At 35.0% G+C, this 19,900-nt stretch overlaps 2 protein-coding genes across 3 annotated transcripts in view; one reads left to right on the top strand and one right to left on the bottom strand.

Moving 5' to 3' along the window:
• Positions 1-19,900, top strand: part of LOC135209130 (neurotrimin-like) — a 461,192-nt gene that overhangs the window by 3,901 nt on the left and 437,391 nt on the right. For both annotated transcript variants that reach the window (XM_064241774.1, XM_064241773.1), the window contains exon 2: positions 7,749-8,189. In XM_064241774.1, the coding sequence (XP_064097844.1) occupies positions 8,102-8,189 (88 nt within the window). In that variant the 5' untranslated portion in view covers positions 7,749-8,101. The remainder of the gene's footprint in view (positions 1-7,748; positions 8,190-19,900) is intronic.
• Positions 1-19,900, bottom strand: part of LOC135209134 (uncharacterized) — a 594,318-nt gene that overhangs the window by 254,950 nt on the left and 319,468 nt on the right. The gene's annotated exons all lie outside the window — the stretch shown is intronic.

Raw genomic sequence — 19,900 nt, 5'->3', positions numbered from 1 at the left:
ACAAAATAATGCCATATGTTTGTGAAAATTTACGACGATATACAATAAAGTAGGAGATATTAGGCATTGTTGTTACAAAATCCAAAAACCTTAGTAAAAAAAAAAATTCCGAATTATATGTATTTTATAAACGATTAAAAATTCTGAACCCTACAACCTAAAGGGATAAAACAGCTGAAATATAGCTCAAGAATTCTTTGGAATTTTCTCCCACTACCTGTTTTCCCTGAAGATCTGACCTTTTCTCATCCAGTTCAAGAGGAAAGTTCACTGGCAATCTTTCCTTATATGTTTTATTCGGGTCTGGGCAAAATACGGGTATTAGATTGCCCCTCCCTGTGGCATTTACACTGAAAAATTTATAAACGTTCATACATCTAATGTTAAAATTATCGTCAATTTTTGTTCTCCCCAATTTTAATCATCCTTTTTATGTATAAATATTATTATTATTATTATTATTATTATTGAAAACTGGTGTTCAATCTCCGCAGATTATTTTACGGACATTGTACACAACATTTCAATATATATAAATTTCGTAAAATTCATTTATCTTGACTTTTCATATTATTATTATTATCATTATTATCATTAAGGGCTGGTTAAACTACTTTGATAATAATTATACTCTCATGCTTAAAAAGAATTATTAAAATGTGGGGTGGGGGGGTGGGTGGGGGGGCGTGAATTGGACGATCATTTTAACACTAAATAAATAATTTAACACTAAATAAATAAAAGTTTATAAAAATGCAGGGACGAAATCAAAATTAATAATAATAATAATAAAAATTTTATTGGACACAGCGGTAAAGGTTCATTTAAGAATAGCAGCGATATCAAGAACATTTCAAATACGACCTCTGATCCATCTGCTACATATAACATCAATAGCAATAATAACTTTTCAACTTCATTGAAAGTAAAATGATTTCAACCACAACATCGGTAACACAATTTGAGAAGTATGACCCCGGTGGAACTTTCTAAAACAGAAGATAGGTTCACGAACAGTCCAACGTAATTTAGAAACAATATACAAAATCAAGATCAACACCCAGGAATTTTCGAAAAGAAGACGAAAAATAAAATAAGGGAGAAAACGATAAAAATAGAATTGCAAAACTGAGAACCAATATTAACCGGAAGGAATCTACGGCTAAACGGCGCCCGGATATGACATAACCCCACGGCGCGCGTTACTACCCGATTATAACCGCACCAACAACAACAATAAGAACCATAACAACATGAATAAGACGACAATAACAGCTGCGAGGTAACCAACTTCCTCCTCGACCTCCCCCACTTTCATGGGGGGAGGGGGGAAAGGACCAGAGAAATCGGGAGAAGAAGAATTTTAATCCAACATCTGCGAGTAATCTGGACTTATCAAGATTGTAAACAAAGTAATGCTTCGTGAATTATTCGCTCGAGTGGCTTCAATGGAGACTTGCGTATTGCTTCTAAAAGGCTAATCCTAATAACCCCCACCCCCGCCCCTCTCTCCCTCTCCCTGCACATTCTCCCTGCCCCTCCACCCCCCTCCCCCCGGCGATGAAAAAAAGAATATATAAAATGCAAAATTACTGGCGATTATTGAGGCGAAGCGAAGAAAAGTTCAGCAGAACAGGATGTGAACCGGCGGGAAATTGGTCTTCCGCAGATTCTCGCGCCACAAGGTGGAAAATGAACGGAATTATTCCCTTCGCTAATTTCCTACGAAAATCACCTCTTGCGTCGACTATCTATAGAAAAAAAATGACCGCAATTACATCGAAAAATAGAATAACAACGAATGGGCGATAGATTATTACACGTTAGTATTGCCAGTCTAATCATAACATCGTTAATGTTTCCGTTCTTCAAGCGTTTTTATTCGCTAATTTTTCGCGAAAGTATGAACTCGTCAAAAATCGCAGTGAGCAAGCATCGATTTCTATCATATAAACGAATTCCTTTGAATTAAAATAGATATAAATGAAACAATCATGATATATATAAATAAATATAAAAATAAAAATATAATATAATATATATATATATATATATATACTTATATATACATATGTATTACAGCCGTTCAATCCATTTCTTTAAGAGTGATAATTCAATAAATTGTACTAATTCCTATAAATTATAGAATATAATAATAAGATTATATATATATCTATATATATATATATATATAATATATATATATATATATATATATATAATATATATATATATATATAAACAATAGCCGTTCAATCTATTCTTTTAACAGTGATGATTCAATAAATTCTACTATTCTACTGTTCAAATTGTCACCTGTATTGGTAAAATTTTTAACTGTAATAAATTGTTAACTTAATTGGATAAACTGTCAATTCTATATATTCAATTATTAACTGTAATAAATTGTTAACGGCACTGGTTAAAATGTTCATTATATTTTAAATTATTAACTGGATTCGTTAAATTGTTAATTGTAAAAAATTGCTAACTGCATTGGCTAAACTGTTAATTCCATTGGTTAAATAGTTAAATGTAATAACTGTCAACTGTACTGGCTAAACTGTTAATTATATTGGTTAAAGTTACACCAGTGGATATATTAAATCATAACTCGATCCAGAATTGTTAAAAAAATAGTTTATTGTTTATTGTGGAGGGGAAAGATATAACGGCGATTATACGGATATAACCTAATTAATGTTAATCTGATGTTATACTGAGTAAAAAAATATTAACCTATTTTAATACTTAATACTGTCGGGGGCTATGTGGAAATACTGATGATGTCAAGTACTGAATGTTAAATTGTAAAAAAAAGGCACAAAGAAATAGTTCAATAATGAGACGTCAGTGGATATCCCAACATCTACTAAGTGTTATATTGTTAATGGTACATCAGTCATCTTACCATAATATTAAATTGAAAAAAAGAAAAATTGTTAATTTTTTTTATGGCAGTGATACGTCAGTGGGATGTCCGAACATCTATTAAGAGCTATGTTAGTTGTATCTCCTAAGGAAATATGAAGTCATTTTAACTTAAAATGTTAAACTGAGAGAAGCAAATAAGCAGACATAAATTGCCCTATGTACCATACAGGGTGACATCGATATATAGACCGATGTTAAATTGATGTTAATTAGGAAAACAAATCAGAGAGACAGGTAATGGCAATGGGTGAATAATGCTGATTTGAGGTTAATGTTAAAAAGAATGATAAAAAATGGGTAAACTGAAACTTACACAAACCTAATATGATGTCATGGTCACAAAATAGAAAAAATAATGATAATAATTTCAAAAATTCATAAATAAGCGATAAAAATTTAACGAAAGGTCAAGATGGCAGTGAACATAAAAAAATAAGAATAGGAATAATGCGAATAAATGGGTAAGACGATGAATACAATGAATATTGTGAGTGTGCTAATCACGAATTACCCGTCCGTAATTGTATTAGTACGATATTCCCGATCTAACTTTAATATTTATGCGGATACCTTAGAGAGGAATGTAGGAATGTTATACTTATAAAGTAAAATAATATATTCGGCTACGTTCGAAACTGATGAAATATAGGAAATACTTCCAATTAATTTGACCAGATAAATAAATTGATAAATACACTGATAAATATATCGATAAATTAAATAAATTGATAACAAATAGGAAATACTTCAATTAATTTGATCAGATCAATAAATTTATAAATACACTGATAAATAAATATAACGATAAATTAAAATTGATTAAAAATTTGGCAATAATTAAATCCTCTGCTCAGATAAATAAATAGGTAAATTAAATAAACTGATGAATAAACATAACCATAAATTAAATAAATTGATCGAAATAATTAGCTAATACTTTAATTATTTTGCTTAAATAAATAAACTGATAAATTAAACAAACTGGTAAATAAATATATCGATATATTAAATAAATTCATAATAAAATTAGGAAATACTTTAATCCATTGGCTCAGATAAATAAATAGATAAATTCAATTTGCTCAGATAAATAAATTGATAAATTAAAGAACATGATGAATCAATATATCGATACATTAAATAACATGATAAAAAATAAGTAAATACTTTAATAATTTTGCTCAGATAAATAGAGAGATTAAAGAGCATGATAAATATATCGATAAATTATACAAACTGAGAAATAAATTGACAATAAATATATCGATTTAAAGGTAGGGACTTCTTAGCGATCTAAACTTACCCAGACCTTGAAGTAACCGAATAAAATAAATCATAAAATACATTATCAAACTAATTAATAAATAAATAAAAGGAGAGAAAATTATCATTCGCAGACGTAACCGAATAACTAACTAATAAGAATAAAAATAACAAAAATATCTAAACAGAAAGTAGTAAAATAAATGAGTAGGTAAATAAATAAATGAAAATATAAATTTAAAAAAAGATAAGAATTCGTCGGCGGACGTAAGAGAAAAAATTATCTTTTCTCTAAATAACTTAAAATGATTAATAAAATATTTCTAAATAAATTACTAAATACCCCGAATAAAAACAGAAGAAATCGTTAGCGGGACGCAACAGAGTACCGACCCGATCAATAATCAAATGACCAAAAACGCCAAATAGAAACGAGTAAAGAAATTGACTAAATAGATTAATGAATAAAGAAATAAATGAATAAAAAGTGAGGCAAATATTGGCGGACGTAACAGAGAGTAACAAATCTCTCATAAAAAGAAGCCGTTACTAAATAACCAAAATGTCTATAAAAACATGTATAATAAAAACATAAATAAATAAAGAGGGGAAAAATCGTAAAAAAGAAGCTGTTACCTAAATAGCCAAAATGTCTATAAAAATAAGCCGTTACGTAAATGACTTATATTTCTATAAAAACAAGTAAAATAAATAAATAAATAAATAAAGAGGGGAAAAAATCGTAAAAAAGAAGCTGTTACCTAAATAGCTAAAATGTCTATAAAAAGCAGCCGTTACGTAAATGACTCATATTTCTATAAAAACAAGTAAAATATATAAATAAATAGAGAGGGGAAAAATCACTAACGGACGTAGCAGCAGAGAGTGAGCGACTCTACTCCCGACACCGGCGAAAGCCACGTGGAAGAACAAGGTGCCTGGCCGCTATGAGACTCCAACTCTGCCCCTCCTCACTCCTCCACTCCCACCCTCTCAGAAGGCTGGATGGAGGAGTGGGGAGGTAGGAGGGAGGAGGGAGGAGAGTGAGGTCTCTCCCTCCCTCCTTCCCTCCCTCCCTCTCTCTCTCTCTCTTTCCTCCGCACCGCCATTCCTACCTGGCAGCCATTTTCCCTTCCTAGACGTCGGCCGAAGGAAATGCGATTATTATAGATAATGTGATGTGTTTCTTTCTCCATATATATAATATATATATATATTATATATATATATATATATATATATATATATATATATATATATATATATATATATATATATATATATATACATACATACATGTATATAATATATATATACATATACATATAAATACAAATAAACATACAGACAATAATCCCTATCTTTTGACAAGGGTGGCCTTGGAGAATAATTAAGACGAAATTAACTCTGCCACTACCATCCTTTTAACTGTTGCATCGAGGATGAGTCATATGTCCGGAAAACTTCCCACATCCTCAGTTGGTTTACATATCTACAAAAAGACGGTCTTCATTAGCACGTCACGACCCCTTACGATACACAGCGCCCTTCACCTACATTCTGGAGACGAATATGATTCCATTGATTTTTCTCAATTCATACAGTAATTTCTTTGTCTCCTCAACCGCATTTCTATTTCTTTATTTATCATTATATAGACTTTTTTTTTTTATAGATCTTTCGCTTTCCATAAGGCCAAACCTTCTAAAACACCATCCGTATCCTTTTAGATACTCTAGCCTTCTCCCCACTCCTCAGTATCTCCACATTTCTCACCTCTCCATTTCTCTTATCCGCCAAAAGACCCAATCAATTCATTTCGACAACTTTATCCTGTTTGTTAAATTAACCCCGAATATCAACGCTTCCCTTCCATAAAGGAGAGTTGGCTCAACAATCTCTTCGATTCCACGGATCACGTATTCGATGACTCACATCTTCTTTCATATTATTATCACCTATTTCATCTACCTCCTTATAACTTCTACGTATCAGCTGCTTCCATCTACGTATATAAACATCCACTGCTCCACCTACTTGGTTTTTCAATTCGCACTCGTTCCGTTATACTTCCCGTACTGACGACTCTTGGGTTTCAAACTCTTTCCCCGGTTTCTGTACCTTCTACTAACAATGGCCACCAGCACTGCATCATTATTTAAAAACATCTGCAAAGTTTCAGCTTTATATTCCATAGCTTCGTCTTTGGTATTATATTCCGTTTGAAAGGTTATTGAAAACAGACCTTATGAGAGAGAGAGAGAGAGAGAGAGAGAGAATAATAATTAAGTTATATATTAAAAGATAACCTGAAAATGTGCTTAACGGAGAGAGAGAGAGAGAGAGAGAGAGAGAGAGAGAGAGAGAGAGAGAGAGAGAGAGAGAGAGAGAGAGTTAAATATAAATATCAAATAACCTGAAAATGTGCTTAACACACACACACACACACCACACACACACACACACACACACAGAGAGAGAGAGAGAGAGAGAGAGAGAGAGAGAGAGAGAGAGAGAGTGAGAGAGAGATTGGTGTTCATAATTAATGACTTTATTAGACTACACGCTCACTCTAAATATATTAATTTCCGATTATCGAGTCATAATTATGACAGGGAGATTAAATCAAGGAAAATAAAAACAAAGGATTATGAATATCTAATAATAATACTAATACTAATAATGATCAACGCTTTCCTCACAGATTTGAGTTACGAAATTCAACTGTAAACATAAGCAATATTTCTCTCGCTTTAAATATCTCTCTCGGACACTCTGTCTCTCTCACTTTCTCTCCAAGCTTTGGTATTTTGATCTTGCTACTGGTTCCCCCCCCCCCCCCACCTCTTCTATTCTTGTGCCCGCCTGGTCTGGTCTACATAAGGGCATCTAGTATGCCCATCCTACCGCGCTCGGTATCGCAAAAATATATACTAGCATAAACTCCCCGCGATAATTCGCGGCATCATATGTTCGGGAAAGCGATCAATTCGCCAATTTAAAAACCCACCAACCCCCTTACCGAGGTCCCCTGAGCCACCCTCTCTCAAATCAGGGCCTCTCGTAGGCGCAGTAAACTGTGGTCGGGCGCCTTAGTGGCCTCGTTTGACGGACGCATTGAAGGAAAATGTCGAAAGTTATCTCGTCTCATTATGAATGAAATAAGGGCTATGCAAATGAGCTTCCAGCTGTCGTTTAAGGGGAGGCGGGGGGCGGGTTGAGGGGGTGGGAAATAAAATAACTCGTTCGTTAATATCTAACGTCTCGTTATGAGACGCCGGCAGTGGCTCGTTGTTTTCGTGAAGGCGTTTGTAATATTAAACTGATTAAAAAGGAATCATTGCGTAAATGATGAAGGTTTATAGAGGGAAGTGACCTCACATAGTGAAATGTGGTGTTGGGGATCCGTAGAGTTTATCAAGACTCGACCGGATATTCAGTGTCTTAAGTGTGTGTGTGCGTAACTGCGTTTCAATTTGTATTTAAACACCTTGATTCTAATCATATCTTCTTTCTTTCTTCCATTCGTGATCGTGTGATTGGAAATAAAGGAAAATCGGATGACCTAACACAGAACGAAAGAGTGAAAAAGGAAAAAAAAATGTTACGGTATACAATCATGGGAAAACTACGTAAAATTGTGTAGCGGTGATTTTATTTTTGTTTTTTTTTTTGGTAGCGACAGTTCTGAAAATGAAACCGGATGGAATCGAGCGATGTTTATGAAAAGAAGTGAAAACTAGACAGCCTTAATACCACGTCTAAAAAAAAAGTGCACTGTTTATAAAGTGACGTTGAATGCCTTGGGGTCGAGAAGATTCCGTAGACGCAGGACCCGACGGCACGATTCGTCGCTAATTCTTCGTTTCGCCTCGGGATACGATTGGCGCGTTCCACCGGAAACATGTCGACGACGGAGGCGGCTATATCCGCCAAAAGGCTGGCTTTCGCGGCCCTCTTCGCTATAGTCGCTGTTGGGATAGTCCCGTTCGGTGAGTAGTAATTGCATTATGTTACTGTTTTAGTAGTACATTTTAGTACAGCTGCGTTGTTGCGTACGAATGCTATGTGATCTGTTTAAAAGCGTGTTGATATATACATATATATATATATATATATATATATATATATATATATATATATATATATATACATATATACTATATAAATATGTAAGCGTGGATGTGCATTTAGTTGAAGAAAAGTTGTAGATGAAAAAACTGAAAATTATACTTCGGAAAACTAAAAATATAAAAAACGAAAAATGAGCAAAATTCCCGAAAATATATATGAAAAAAGAATGAACAGAAAATAACAGAAATAAAAGATAAAAGTTAGGAGCAACCCAGCTTCAAACACAGCAAATAGAAACACCGGAATTAGCCAATATTCGCAAAAGAATAAACCTATATTACAATTATTCTTTTGAATATTAAAAAAAAAACGAAATTAGCCAATATACACTAAAACTTTAAAATTAGTCTTTTGAAAAAGAAAAAAAAAACGAAATTAGCCAACATTTAAAAAATAATATAAAGTAGATATTAAAATAAGTCGTTTGAAAAGAAAAATTAGTCAAAATTCGTAAAACAAAAAATGAATAAATAAAAAACGAATTAAACCAAGTTTTCTGAAAATAAAAAAAAAATGAGCCAACATCTGCAAAAAAATAAATATCAATTAGTCTTCTGAAAACTAAACACAAAATAAATTAGCCAACATTCGCAATAAATAAATAAATAAATAAAGTAGTCATCTGAAAAAAACTTAACCAACATCCGCAAGAAATAAATAAATAAATAAATAAATAAATTAGTGTTCTGAAAAAAAAAATAGCCAAGATTCGCACAAAAATATCAAATACAAATTAATATTAGCCTTTAGTAAAAAGAAAAGGAAAAAAAATTAGCCAACATTCGCTAAAAATGTAACAAATTAAAATGCGTCTTTTGAAGGAAAAAAAAGCAAAAAAATCTATGAGGACTCCATTTCCGGAATATCTGACCGAAGTCAGTGACTAATCTCCGCTGAAGTCAATACTGTGACGTGTCGAGTGTCCTTGACTTCATTCACTGAAGTCAGCTGCTATGAAATGAAACCTCTTGACGTACAGAGGGGAGATTGGGGAGAGGAGGAGGGGGGGGATTGGGGTTTTTAAGGGGGTGAGGAGGAGGAGGAGGAGGACCAAGAGTGTCAGGTGGGCCCGAAAATGAATGGCTTTAAGACCTGCTTGTGCTATTTATGGTGATTGAGGGATGGTGACATTTTTAATTAAGAGTTTTAGATGATGACGTCATTATTTTTACATCATTGTTGTCAGCGTGAGCCGTGTAAAGAGCTTGAGTGAAAGAAGGAAAGAGGGATATAATGAGCGTGTATATATATAATATATATATATATATATATATATATATATATATATATATATATATATATATATATATATATATATAACACACACATATATTATATATATATATATATATATATATATATATATACACACACACATATATATTATATTATATATATATATATATATGTATATATATATATTTATATATATATATATTATATATATATATATATATATATATATAATATATACGTGTGTAAAAGCAACTTCAGAGCTAACAACGTCCAGTGTACATAACATTCAGGATTCTAACTTTTACCTTTTGTTCCAACAAAATGATCGAAAAAGACCGTTTCCAATTCGTGACACCCGAGAGAGAGAGAGAGAGAGAGAGAGAGAGAGAGAGAGAGAAGAACTACTTTCTTTCTTTAAAGATAATTTAGAACTTGAACCGAGAGTAAACGGGAAGGTGTCGAGCTATTTACGATAAAGGGTGCGGCCAGAGAGAGTGAATATTGAATAAGCCTCTCTCTCTCTTTCTCATTTGCCTTTGATTTTCTAAAACTTCCTTTCCAATTCTGTGAAATGCATTTTTTCATACGAGATCTGATGATACATATGGCGTTTCTTGGTATATGGGTTGTTAATCTGTTTGTAAACTATCGTTTTACGTTTGTATATATATATATATATATATATATATATATATATATATATATATATATATGTGTGTGTGTGTGTGTGTGTGTGTGTGTGTGTGTGTGTGTGTATGCTAGAACGCAACGCGGATTTGATGTCAGTTCCCACCGCAAAATGTCACGAGATGACAACAAAGTTTTTCAGTGGGAGACGGAACACTCCTCCCACCGACCCCCCCGCCCCCCCCAAAAGCAGAGGAATTTCACAAATTACCCCTGAAATTCGTCTCATACCCTTTGGTGTCACTGTCCAACCCCTAAACTTTTTTTCTCTCTCTTTTCTCTTAAACTTTTTCAAATTCCTTTTTATTTTCTAGAGGGAGAAAGATATCTGCTTGATTAAGGGACGAAACCCTTGATGACTTTTGAGGAATATTGAAAGAGAAGATGTCACTCCGTCGACCGAGAGATAATACAGGGGCCGAGAGGAATAATTCAAGTTTTGATATATTTTTAGAGAGAGAGAGAGAGAGAGAGAGAGAGAGAGAGAGAGAGAGAGAGAGAGAGAGAGAGAGAACAAACGGTAAAATGGTTCTTAAACATCACAGAGGAATGCCGTGGTATCATCGGAAGAAGTTCTCTCTCTCTCTCTCTCTCTCTCTCTCTCTCTCTCTCTCTCATATATATATATATATATATATATATACATACACATATAATAATAATACATATATATATATATATATATATATATATATATAATAAATTATATACTGTGTATGTACAACACAAGCATTAATATATATATATATATATATATATATATATATATATATATTATATATATATATATATATATATATATATATATATATATATATATAGATATATAAAGAGAGAGAGAGAGAGAGAGAGAGAGAGAGAGAGAGAGAGAACCCCAAATACTTTCAAATGCCTCTCGCCTCCCTAACGCCGCCAATCGGTAAGTTTCCCCGCCTCCACAAAAAAATCCAAATTGTTCTGATTTGAAATCCACCGACACTTGACGAGATCCACCCCCCCCCCCCCACCCCCCCCCCCCCCCCCCCCCCCCCCCCCCCCCCCCCCCCCCCCCCCCCCCCCCCCCCCCCCCCCCCCCCCCCCCCCCCCCCCCCCCACCCCCCCCCCCCCCCCGGCGAAAGGCTAAATAACTAATGGACGCCACGAGAACGGGAGATTCTCGCACGAGAGTGACCGTGGGGTGAATATGAAGCGGACTGGCCACCGCTACTTTCGAATAACGCATGCACACATATACATACACACAGACAGAACATCCCTCATACATATAACACACAGACAAACATATACACACATGCGCACAGACGCAAAAAAAACTCATAAACATACACAGACACACCAACAACCACACACAAACAAATACACAATAAACACACACTCACAAACGTACATGCAAATGCAAAATCATACAAACAAACAACCACACAATAAACACATACTCATAAGCATACGCAATGCAAAAACACACAAACATAAAAACAAACACACAAACAACTACACACATACACACAAACAAATACACAATAAACACATACTCACAAACATACGCAAATGCAAAAACACACAAACATGCAAAAAAACACACATACACACAAGCAAATACACAATAAACACACAACCATACAGACAAATGCAAAAACACAAACAAATACACAATAAACGCATAATCACAAACATGCACACAAACACAGACAAACACATTCACACAAACAAATAGACACAATAAACACATACTCACAAACGCAATAATAAACACGTTCAAACCTACACAAAACATATATTTAACATACATACATTCATAAACAGAAAAAGGACAACCTCACACAAACAAATAGACACAATAAACACACACTCACAAACGCAATTATAAACACGTTCAAACCCACACAAATCACATGATTAGCATACATACATTCATACAGAAAAAGGACAAACACTCACAAACACACATACAAAAACACTGAGAAAAACACAAACACTTGCACACAAATAGCATACATATAATCATAAACAAGACATAAACGCTTACATAACAGAAACACACACATACACACACAAAGACAAATAACAAACACATTCTCACCAAACCTTCACAAAGACACAAACACATACTCATAAACAGACAAAATACAAAAACTCATAAACACGCAGACTATAACATACACAAACACACACACAAACACTCAGTCGCCAGCTCTATTTTGCTTCCGTCCGAGAAGTCTCTCAGGCGGTTGCTAGACGACGCAAAACATAAACATTGAGGACAATGGACGCAGTGGCGTGCTTGCGCGCTGGTTATGTGGAAAGGGGGGGGCGAGGGGTAAGGGGGGGGGAGAGTAACTGATAAAAGAATAAGTACTCGGATTGGCGAGAGATATCGTGACGGAGATGTGTGAGTGCTCTACGGACACAAATGTAAATATATACATACTATATATAAATATATGTGTAGTATAATATATGTCAATATATATAAATTAAAGAATTCCTCAGTAAATAACATCAATATAATATTCCTCTTTCCACCTCAGCGCACAAGACGTAAAAAGATTGATTTTTTTTTCTTTAAATCGCGTTACTCCTCACATCCCCACGAAGGCATAACATAGTCCAGTCCATTGGAGTGTTTAATTCTGGCGATACCTAATTCTTTATGAAAATTTTAACTAGGGGGCGAGGGCGGGGGTTACCAGCGGGTAGGGCAGGCTGTCAGGGAAGGTGGTGAGTGATGAGGAAGGGGTAGGAGGAAGGGGATGGCTCAGTTATTTAACAGAATGTTTAAATGTCGTATGTTCATCATAAGGTTACAGCCGCCATAGATCTCGTACTTTACTACGACGGGCTGTCGCGAATCATCAGATAGCTTTCATATTCGCGACCGATCTGCTTAACCTCTAACCTAACTTCCAAACCGCCCATCTATCTGTCCTAATTAACCAGGAATGTCACAGGTGACACTATTAATATCCTTTAAAATTTTTACGATGATAATAAAATAAGAACGAAATATTTTGATAATTCTCCAAAGTACGTTATATCTAGTGAAGAGTTTAAATGCAACTACTTGATTTTAAGGTGAAAGTTCTCATTACTGGAACGCAGTGATCATACGACACTTACTTCTCGTTCAGGAATACATAAAAGAAGACCTACTGCCGGAGTAATGCTGGTGTAGGTATCACAAAACTCTACGGTACTGGAAACCCCAGGTTTCAAAATACCGCTAAGTAGCCGTTCGGCGTTGGTGACTTTGAAATAAAGTCGAAACCGACCCAGACCTTTGAAATCGGACTAGTTGCTTGACAAATTCATGGCTAATGCAAGTATTTAGGCAAAATGATACTAATAATTCCTAATTGTTATTCTAAATGTATCTGGCAATATGACGCACTTTGGGATGTTATGGGAGTGATAACAGGAGACGCAATGTTGTGACGTAAATTTGCGTCTGACGGTAACGGACGCGTAAAATTCGCTTTATAAAGTAGACTTACGACGCATTTCAGGAGATGACGGGAGTGGTGACGATGACGCAGTGACGTAACGCTATCTCCGACGGTATTTTACGTCTTGACGTCGATAATAACGTAAAATTCGCTTTTTAAGGTTGAGTGAGGCAGCGACTTTGTCAGTGACGCGATTTTGCGCCATGACGTCGTCACGGACGTGATTTTGCGTCCTGGCGTCGACAATGACGCAAAGTCACCTTATAAAGTTAATGGAGGCAAAAAAGACTACGTCACGGACGTAATTTTGCGTCTTGACGTCCACAATGACGCAAAGTCGCCTTAAAAACGTTAAAAATAAAGAGACAAAACTCTACCTTCAATCTTGCTGTTCAACCTCTCTAACTATTACTTCGTAATTCCCTGTACTTCATCCTCTATATATTTTGTTATCCAACGCCTCCAACACCGATTTTTTTCATTGTCTTAAATTTAATATATTTAAAACATGAATCTAATAAATTTATTTAAATTAAGTTGATAAATAAAGTAATCGGTGATACTTTTGCCTAATTTACACGAATATATATATATATATATATATATATATATATATATATATATATATATATATATATATATATATATGTATGTATGTATATAATTACACATATCATTCAGCAGATCATCAACGCGTTTTACTACAATTATATCAGTCCGTGCTCCGTTTAAACTCAAAAGCACGAATACCCGCGTAACACCCGATTGTTTACCTCATCACACACTTATATTTCTTTTACTGACTATTTATAAGCCCTAAATTCCTTCACTTAAAAGGTAATATTTAATTCTGGGCGTATCACCCGACAAGCCACCAAGTCACATAACGACATTATAATTAACGTCAAGTGTTTCGGCAAATGTTGACGCACGAAGTCGTGCGTTCTTCGACGCTTCCGTGCGTCAAGTGACGCTCTGTGACGCATGCAATGGTCTCCGATATACCAGTGCATTCAGTGACGCTCTTCGACGCTGGCCGAAGCTACCCAATGTGTTATGACGCATTGTGACGCATACGCTTCCCCTTCTGTAGATGCATTGCGACGCTGAAGTGACGCATTTATAGAATTTCAAGCTTAGACGCGTTTTGAGACGCATCTGACGCCCTCCGACGCACTGAAACTTGCTATGACGCATTCTTTAGCCGTCCGACGCATTACAGAGACGAGTTAAATGTATTAATTACGCTTTATACCGTTTGTGCGACGCCTTACGACGCATACAAAGTTCTATGCGACATTGTGCCGTTTAAGTAACGCACTATAGTTAATTTACAGCTCCTGAACGTATAATGACGTTAAATGACGCTGTGCAGCGCAATTTTGACCTTGCGACGCATCCCGACGCCTATGTAACGGAACTATAACTTAATTATAGTTTTCTGACGTATTATGACGTTGAAGCGACGCATTACACCGCAATTGTGACCCTGTGACGCATTCTAACGCTATCGTGATACATTTATAACTCATTCAACGCTATCTGACGCGCTGTGACGCCGACGCTAAGCCCTACAGCGAATTTCATGCTCTCTGACGCATATGTGACGCTATAAACCGTATTTACAGCCCACGACGCGTAACGGCGCCTTTATTGCGTCTCACGACGTCCTCGACGATTTCCGACGCATTTCAATTTCACCAACGACGCACTGTTTTACGTCATATAAGATACAGCGGGAAGATAGCGTTACAACACAAAGCCTCTGAAATTATTGAAGAATTAATCTCTATTTTAATACGTCTCTCTCTCTCTCTCATATATATATATATATATATATATAATATATATATATATATATAATATATATATATATATATATATATATATGTATATAATACACGGAAACACAAAGGATGAGAGAGAACTCCAGAGTAGACAAAAAATATAATCTTTTACATTTTAAAGTAATTTCTTAATAAAAAAAAATTATTTATTTTTTCTAGATTCTTGCATTAAGTTTCGAATTATCAATATCCGTTACTCGAATTATTTCTAATTTTTATATTGGCCTGGTTTGAATTAGTGGGAAATTATTGTTTTAAATTATTAGCGAATTATTATCGGTTTATAATACCGATCATTTTACAACGACCGAATCTTGATAACTGACAAATTATTACACAAATTATTAAAAATAATTAATTTCATTCCATATCATCCCCATCTATACGATATCTGAAGTTAATGTTAATTATTAACGATTTTTTTTCTTGGTTCCCGAGATAAACAAGACGTGATCCAACCTCCATCTTACTCGGAGGCGCGTGCTAAAATCTACGGTCAAATAGAGCGTTGTTTCACCAACGAAAATTAAGAAAGCTACGCTAAATTTTATTAAAAGTCATTTTTCTGCACAGTTTAACTCGTACATTATTTGCTTTTTACATTTTCATTCTAATAAATGAACCATAAATATCTAAGGCTTACTCCCAGAGTAAACGAAAATATATTTTCTATAAGATTCCAGTCTTCATTGCGAGTTATTTCATTTACAAATACAGTTCCTCGTTGGACGAGTGGTTTTCGCGCTCGGCTACCAATCCGGGGGTCCTATGTTCGATTTTCGGATCGGCCAATGCGGAATCAGAGGAATTTACTTCTGGTGATAGAAATTCATTTCTTGATATAGTGTGGTTCGGATCCCACAATAAGCTGTAGGTCCCGTTGCTAGGTGACCAATTGGTTCGTAAACACGTAAAAATATCTAATCCTTCGGGCCAACCATAGGCGATCTGCTAATCAGTTCAGTGGTCTGGTAAAACTAAGATATACTTAACTTATTTACAATAACAACAGAGAGTACGATTTATTCACAAATTCTTTTATTTATTTATTTATTTACTTAGGGTGCTTAACCCTTTACCCGCTCGGCGGTCTTTGAATCAGTACTTTCTACGAAGCTCAACAGATGGCGTTAGTATATGCAAGTTACAGATATCTTTATATTTCAACTTATTTCGAAAACCAATCAATCAACTTTCTCCGATGTTTCGTCTTCTATTCATCGTTATGAAGAACTAGTTAGGAATACCAATACGTCTCTGACATGTATTCAACCTGTTTGTGATGTGTTTGCGACAAATTGCCGTCTTGTGCTTGTGACGTATTCTACCTAATTATCTAGATGATCTTAAAATCATCTCTAAAAATCAGAAAGAGACATTTCATGGAAACTGAAAACACCGAATTATCTCAAGATGTTCTTAGAATCATCTCTAAAAATGATCAGAAAAGGAATTATCTCAAGGTACCAAGAAAATCGGTAATTATCGGCATTATCTCTTGAGAAGCTTCGAAGACAAAAATTCCTGGAAGGATCTTCAGTATCATGGTTATCTTCAGCCTTAAGCCTTGATAAAAAAAAAGTTCTTTAATTTCTTTAGGTTTTATCAGAATCGGCTACAAATAGGGTCCCTTCAAACTGGCTTAGTATTTCAGGTCCCTAAGATAGCCATTTCCCCCCAAAAATCCAGAAAAATGGGCAAAATCACTCTGAACTGGTCTCATCCCTGAAGTTTCTCGGATTCTACAATAATCTCTGTGACTACCAGAAATCTCTATATTCATTCAAAATCAGCCTTATCTCCCAAGGTCTAAAATCAGCAATATCTCCAAGGTCCCTGAAAATCGGCAATATTTCCAAGTTGCCTAAAAATCGGCAATGTCTCCAACGTCCTTAAAAATCGGCAATATCTCCAACGTCCTTAAAAATCGGCAATATCTCCAAGGTCCTTAAAAATCGGCAATATCTCCAAGGTCCTTAAAAATCGGCAATATCTCCAACGTCCTTAAAAATCGGCAATATCTCCAACGTCCTTAAAAATCGGCAATATCTCCTACGTCCTTAAAAATCGGCAATATCTCCAACGTCCTTAAAAATCGACAATATCTCCAAGGTCCTTAAAAATCGGCAATATCTCCAAGTTACCGAAAAATGGGCAATATCTCCAAGGTCCCTAAAAATCGGAAATATCTCCAAGGTCCCTAAAAATCGGTAATATTTCCAAGTTGCCTAAAAATCGGCAATATCTCCAAGGTCCCTAAAAATTGGTAATATCTCCAAGTTGCCTAAGAATCGGCAATATCTTCAAGGTCCTTAAAAATCGGCAATATTTCCAAGTTGCCTAAAAATCGGCAATATCTCCGTCTTAAAAAATCGGCAATATCTCCAAGTTACCGAAAAATGGGCAATATCTCCAAGGTCTTAAAAAATCGGCAATATCTCCAAGGTCCTTAAAAATTGGCAATATCTCCAAGGTCCCTAAAAATCGGCTATATTTCCAAGGTCCCTAAAAATATGCAATGTCTCCAAGTTGCCTAAAAATCAACATAATCGCTATAGGAACACCCCCAAAAAAAAAAAAAAAAAATAGGCATTATCGCCAAGGTCCTTCAAAATCGGCAATATCACCACAAAATCCCTAGAAATCGAAAGTGTCCCCCAAAATCCCTAAAAATCGGCAGTATCCCCAGAATCCCTAAAATCCCTAAACATCGCCAGTATCCCCAGAATCCCTAAAAATTGGCAGTATCTCCAGAATCCCTAAAAATCGGCAGTATCCCCCATAACCCCTAAAAATCCGTAGTATCCACAAAATCCCTATAAATCGGCAGCATCCCCAGAATCCCTAAAAATCGGCAGTATCCCCCATAACCCCTAAAAATCCGTAGTATCCCCAGAATCCCTAAAAATCGGCAGTATCCCCCATAACCCCTAAAAATCCGTAGTATCCACAAAATCCCTATAAATCGGCAGTATCCCCAGAATCCCTAAAAATCGGCAGTATCCCCCATAACCCCTAAAAATCCGTAGTATCCCCAGAATCCCTAAAAATCGGCAGTATCCCCCATAACCCCTAAAAATCCGTAGCATCCCCAGAATCCCTAAAAATCGGCAGTATCCCCCATAACCCCTAAAAATCCGTAGTATCCACAAAATCCCTAAAAATCGGCAGTATCCCCAGAATCCCTAAAAATCGGTAGTATCCCTAAAATCCGTAAAAAATCGAACATAATCGCCAAAAGACCACAACACTTCCGGAGACAAGTCGCTAAAGACTTGTGAGCGACTACCGCGACTGACAATCAAGCGAATAAGCGAAGAATACCTTAATAATAATAAAAAAAAAAAACTAAAAAGAAAACGATAAAAAAAGAGGGTCAAATGATTAATTACGGACCATGAAACACTCGTTGACTGATAAACATTTAACTGGGCGCTAATCGAGTTTATCACGGATCACAAATAACAATATTTTTCACCCCTGTGGGAGTACTTTCGCCCATGGGGGTTGGTGGGGGGGGAGAAGGGAGGGGGGAGAGGGAACTGTCGTCTTTTCAATAACTTATATATATATATACGTTTTCAATAACTAGTATCCGCTTTATTCACGCGGGAATGTGATTCGTCGAGTGAAAAAAGCGAGAATGTTTAAATAATGAATAAAGTTGGTCGACTGTTGCAAATGGAAATGATTGCATTCTTCAATAATTGTACTTGTTCTTCGCTACTTATTTGTTCTTTAATGAACATATTCTCGATGACAGGGAAGAACAGATGGTAACACGAGGCAGCTTAAATGAACTTTAAAATTATTTTAAATATAGAATTATCAGCCTAATTTGTCTAGATAATTCAACATCATTTCTGAGAGATGGAAAAATAATTTTTCGATTTAGAGTTACGAAAACTGTTAAATATACTTTTTTATATACTTTATGATACAAATATAAAATCATCATTATTTCCTATACAAATATAAAATTATCATTATTTTTTATACTACAACTAACAAATTGTCTTTATTTCTTTTATTACAAATATAAAATTGTCATTATTTCTTATACTACATACATAAAATTATCATTATTTCTTATAATTTTAAAAAACACTGATTAAATATTTTTCGGGGAGAGGCCGAAGGCACGGGCAACTACTCAGTATGGTTCTGGTCAAGAATTTTATAAAATCTATCTATCTATCTATCTATCTATCTATCTATCTATCTATCTATATATACATAGGTAATGAAAATTATTTTTTCTCACAACAGACAAATGCTCGGAAAGATAGAACTTTTTTTTTTTTTTTTTTTTTTTTTTTGGCGACGTATTTCGGTAATGGCGCCGTCATAATGATT

Source organism: Macrobrachium nipponense, chromosome 37, assembly GCF_015104395.2.
Source record: "Macrobrachium nipponense isolate FS-2020 chromosome 37, ASM1510439v2, whole genome shotgun sequence".
NCBI classification, from domain to species: domain Eukaryota; kingdom Metazoa; phylum Arthropoda; class Malacostraca; order Decapoda; family Palaemonidae; genus Macrobrachium; species Macrobrachium nipponense.
Note: the sequence above shows the minus strand (reverse complement) of the source record. Positions and strands in the feature narration are given on the sequence as shown.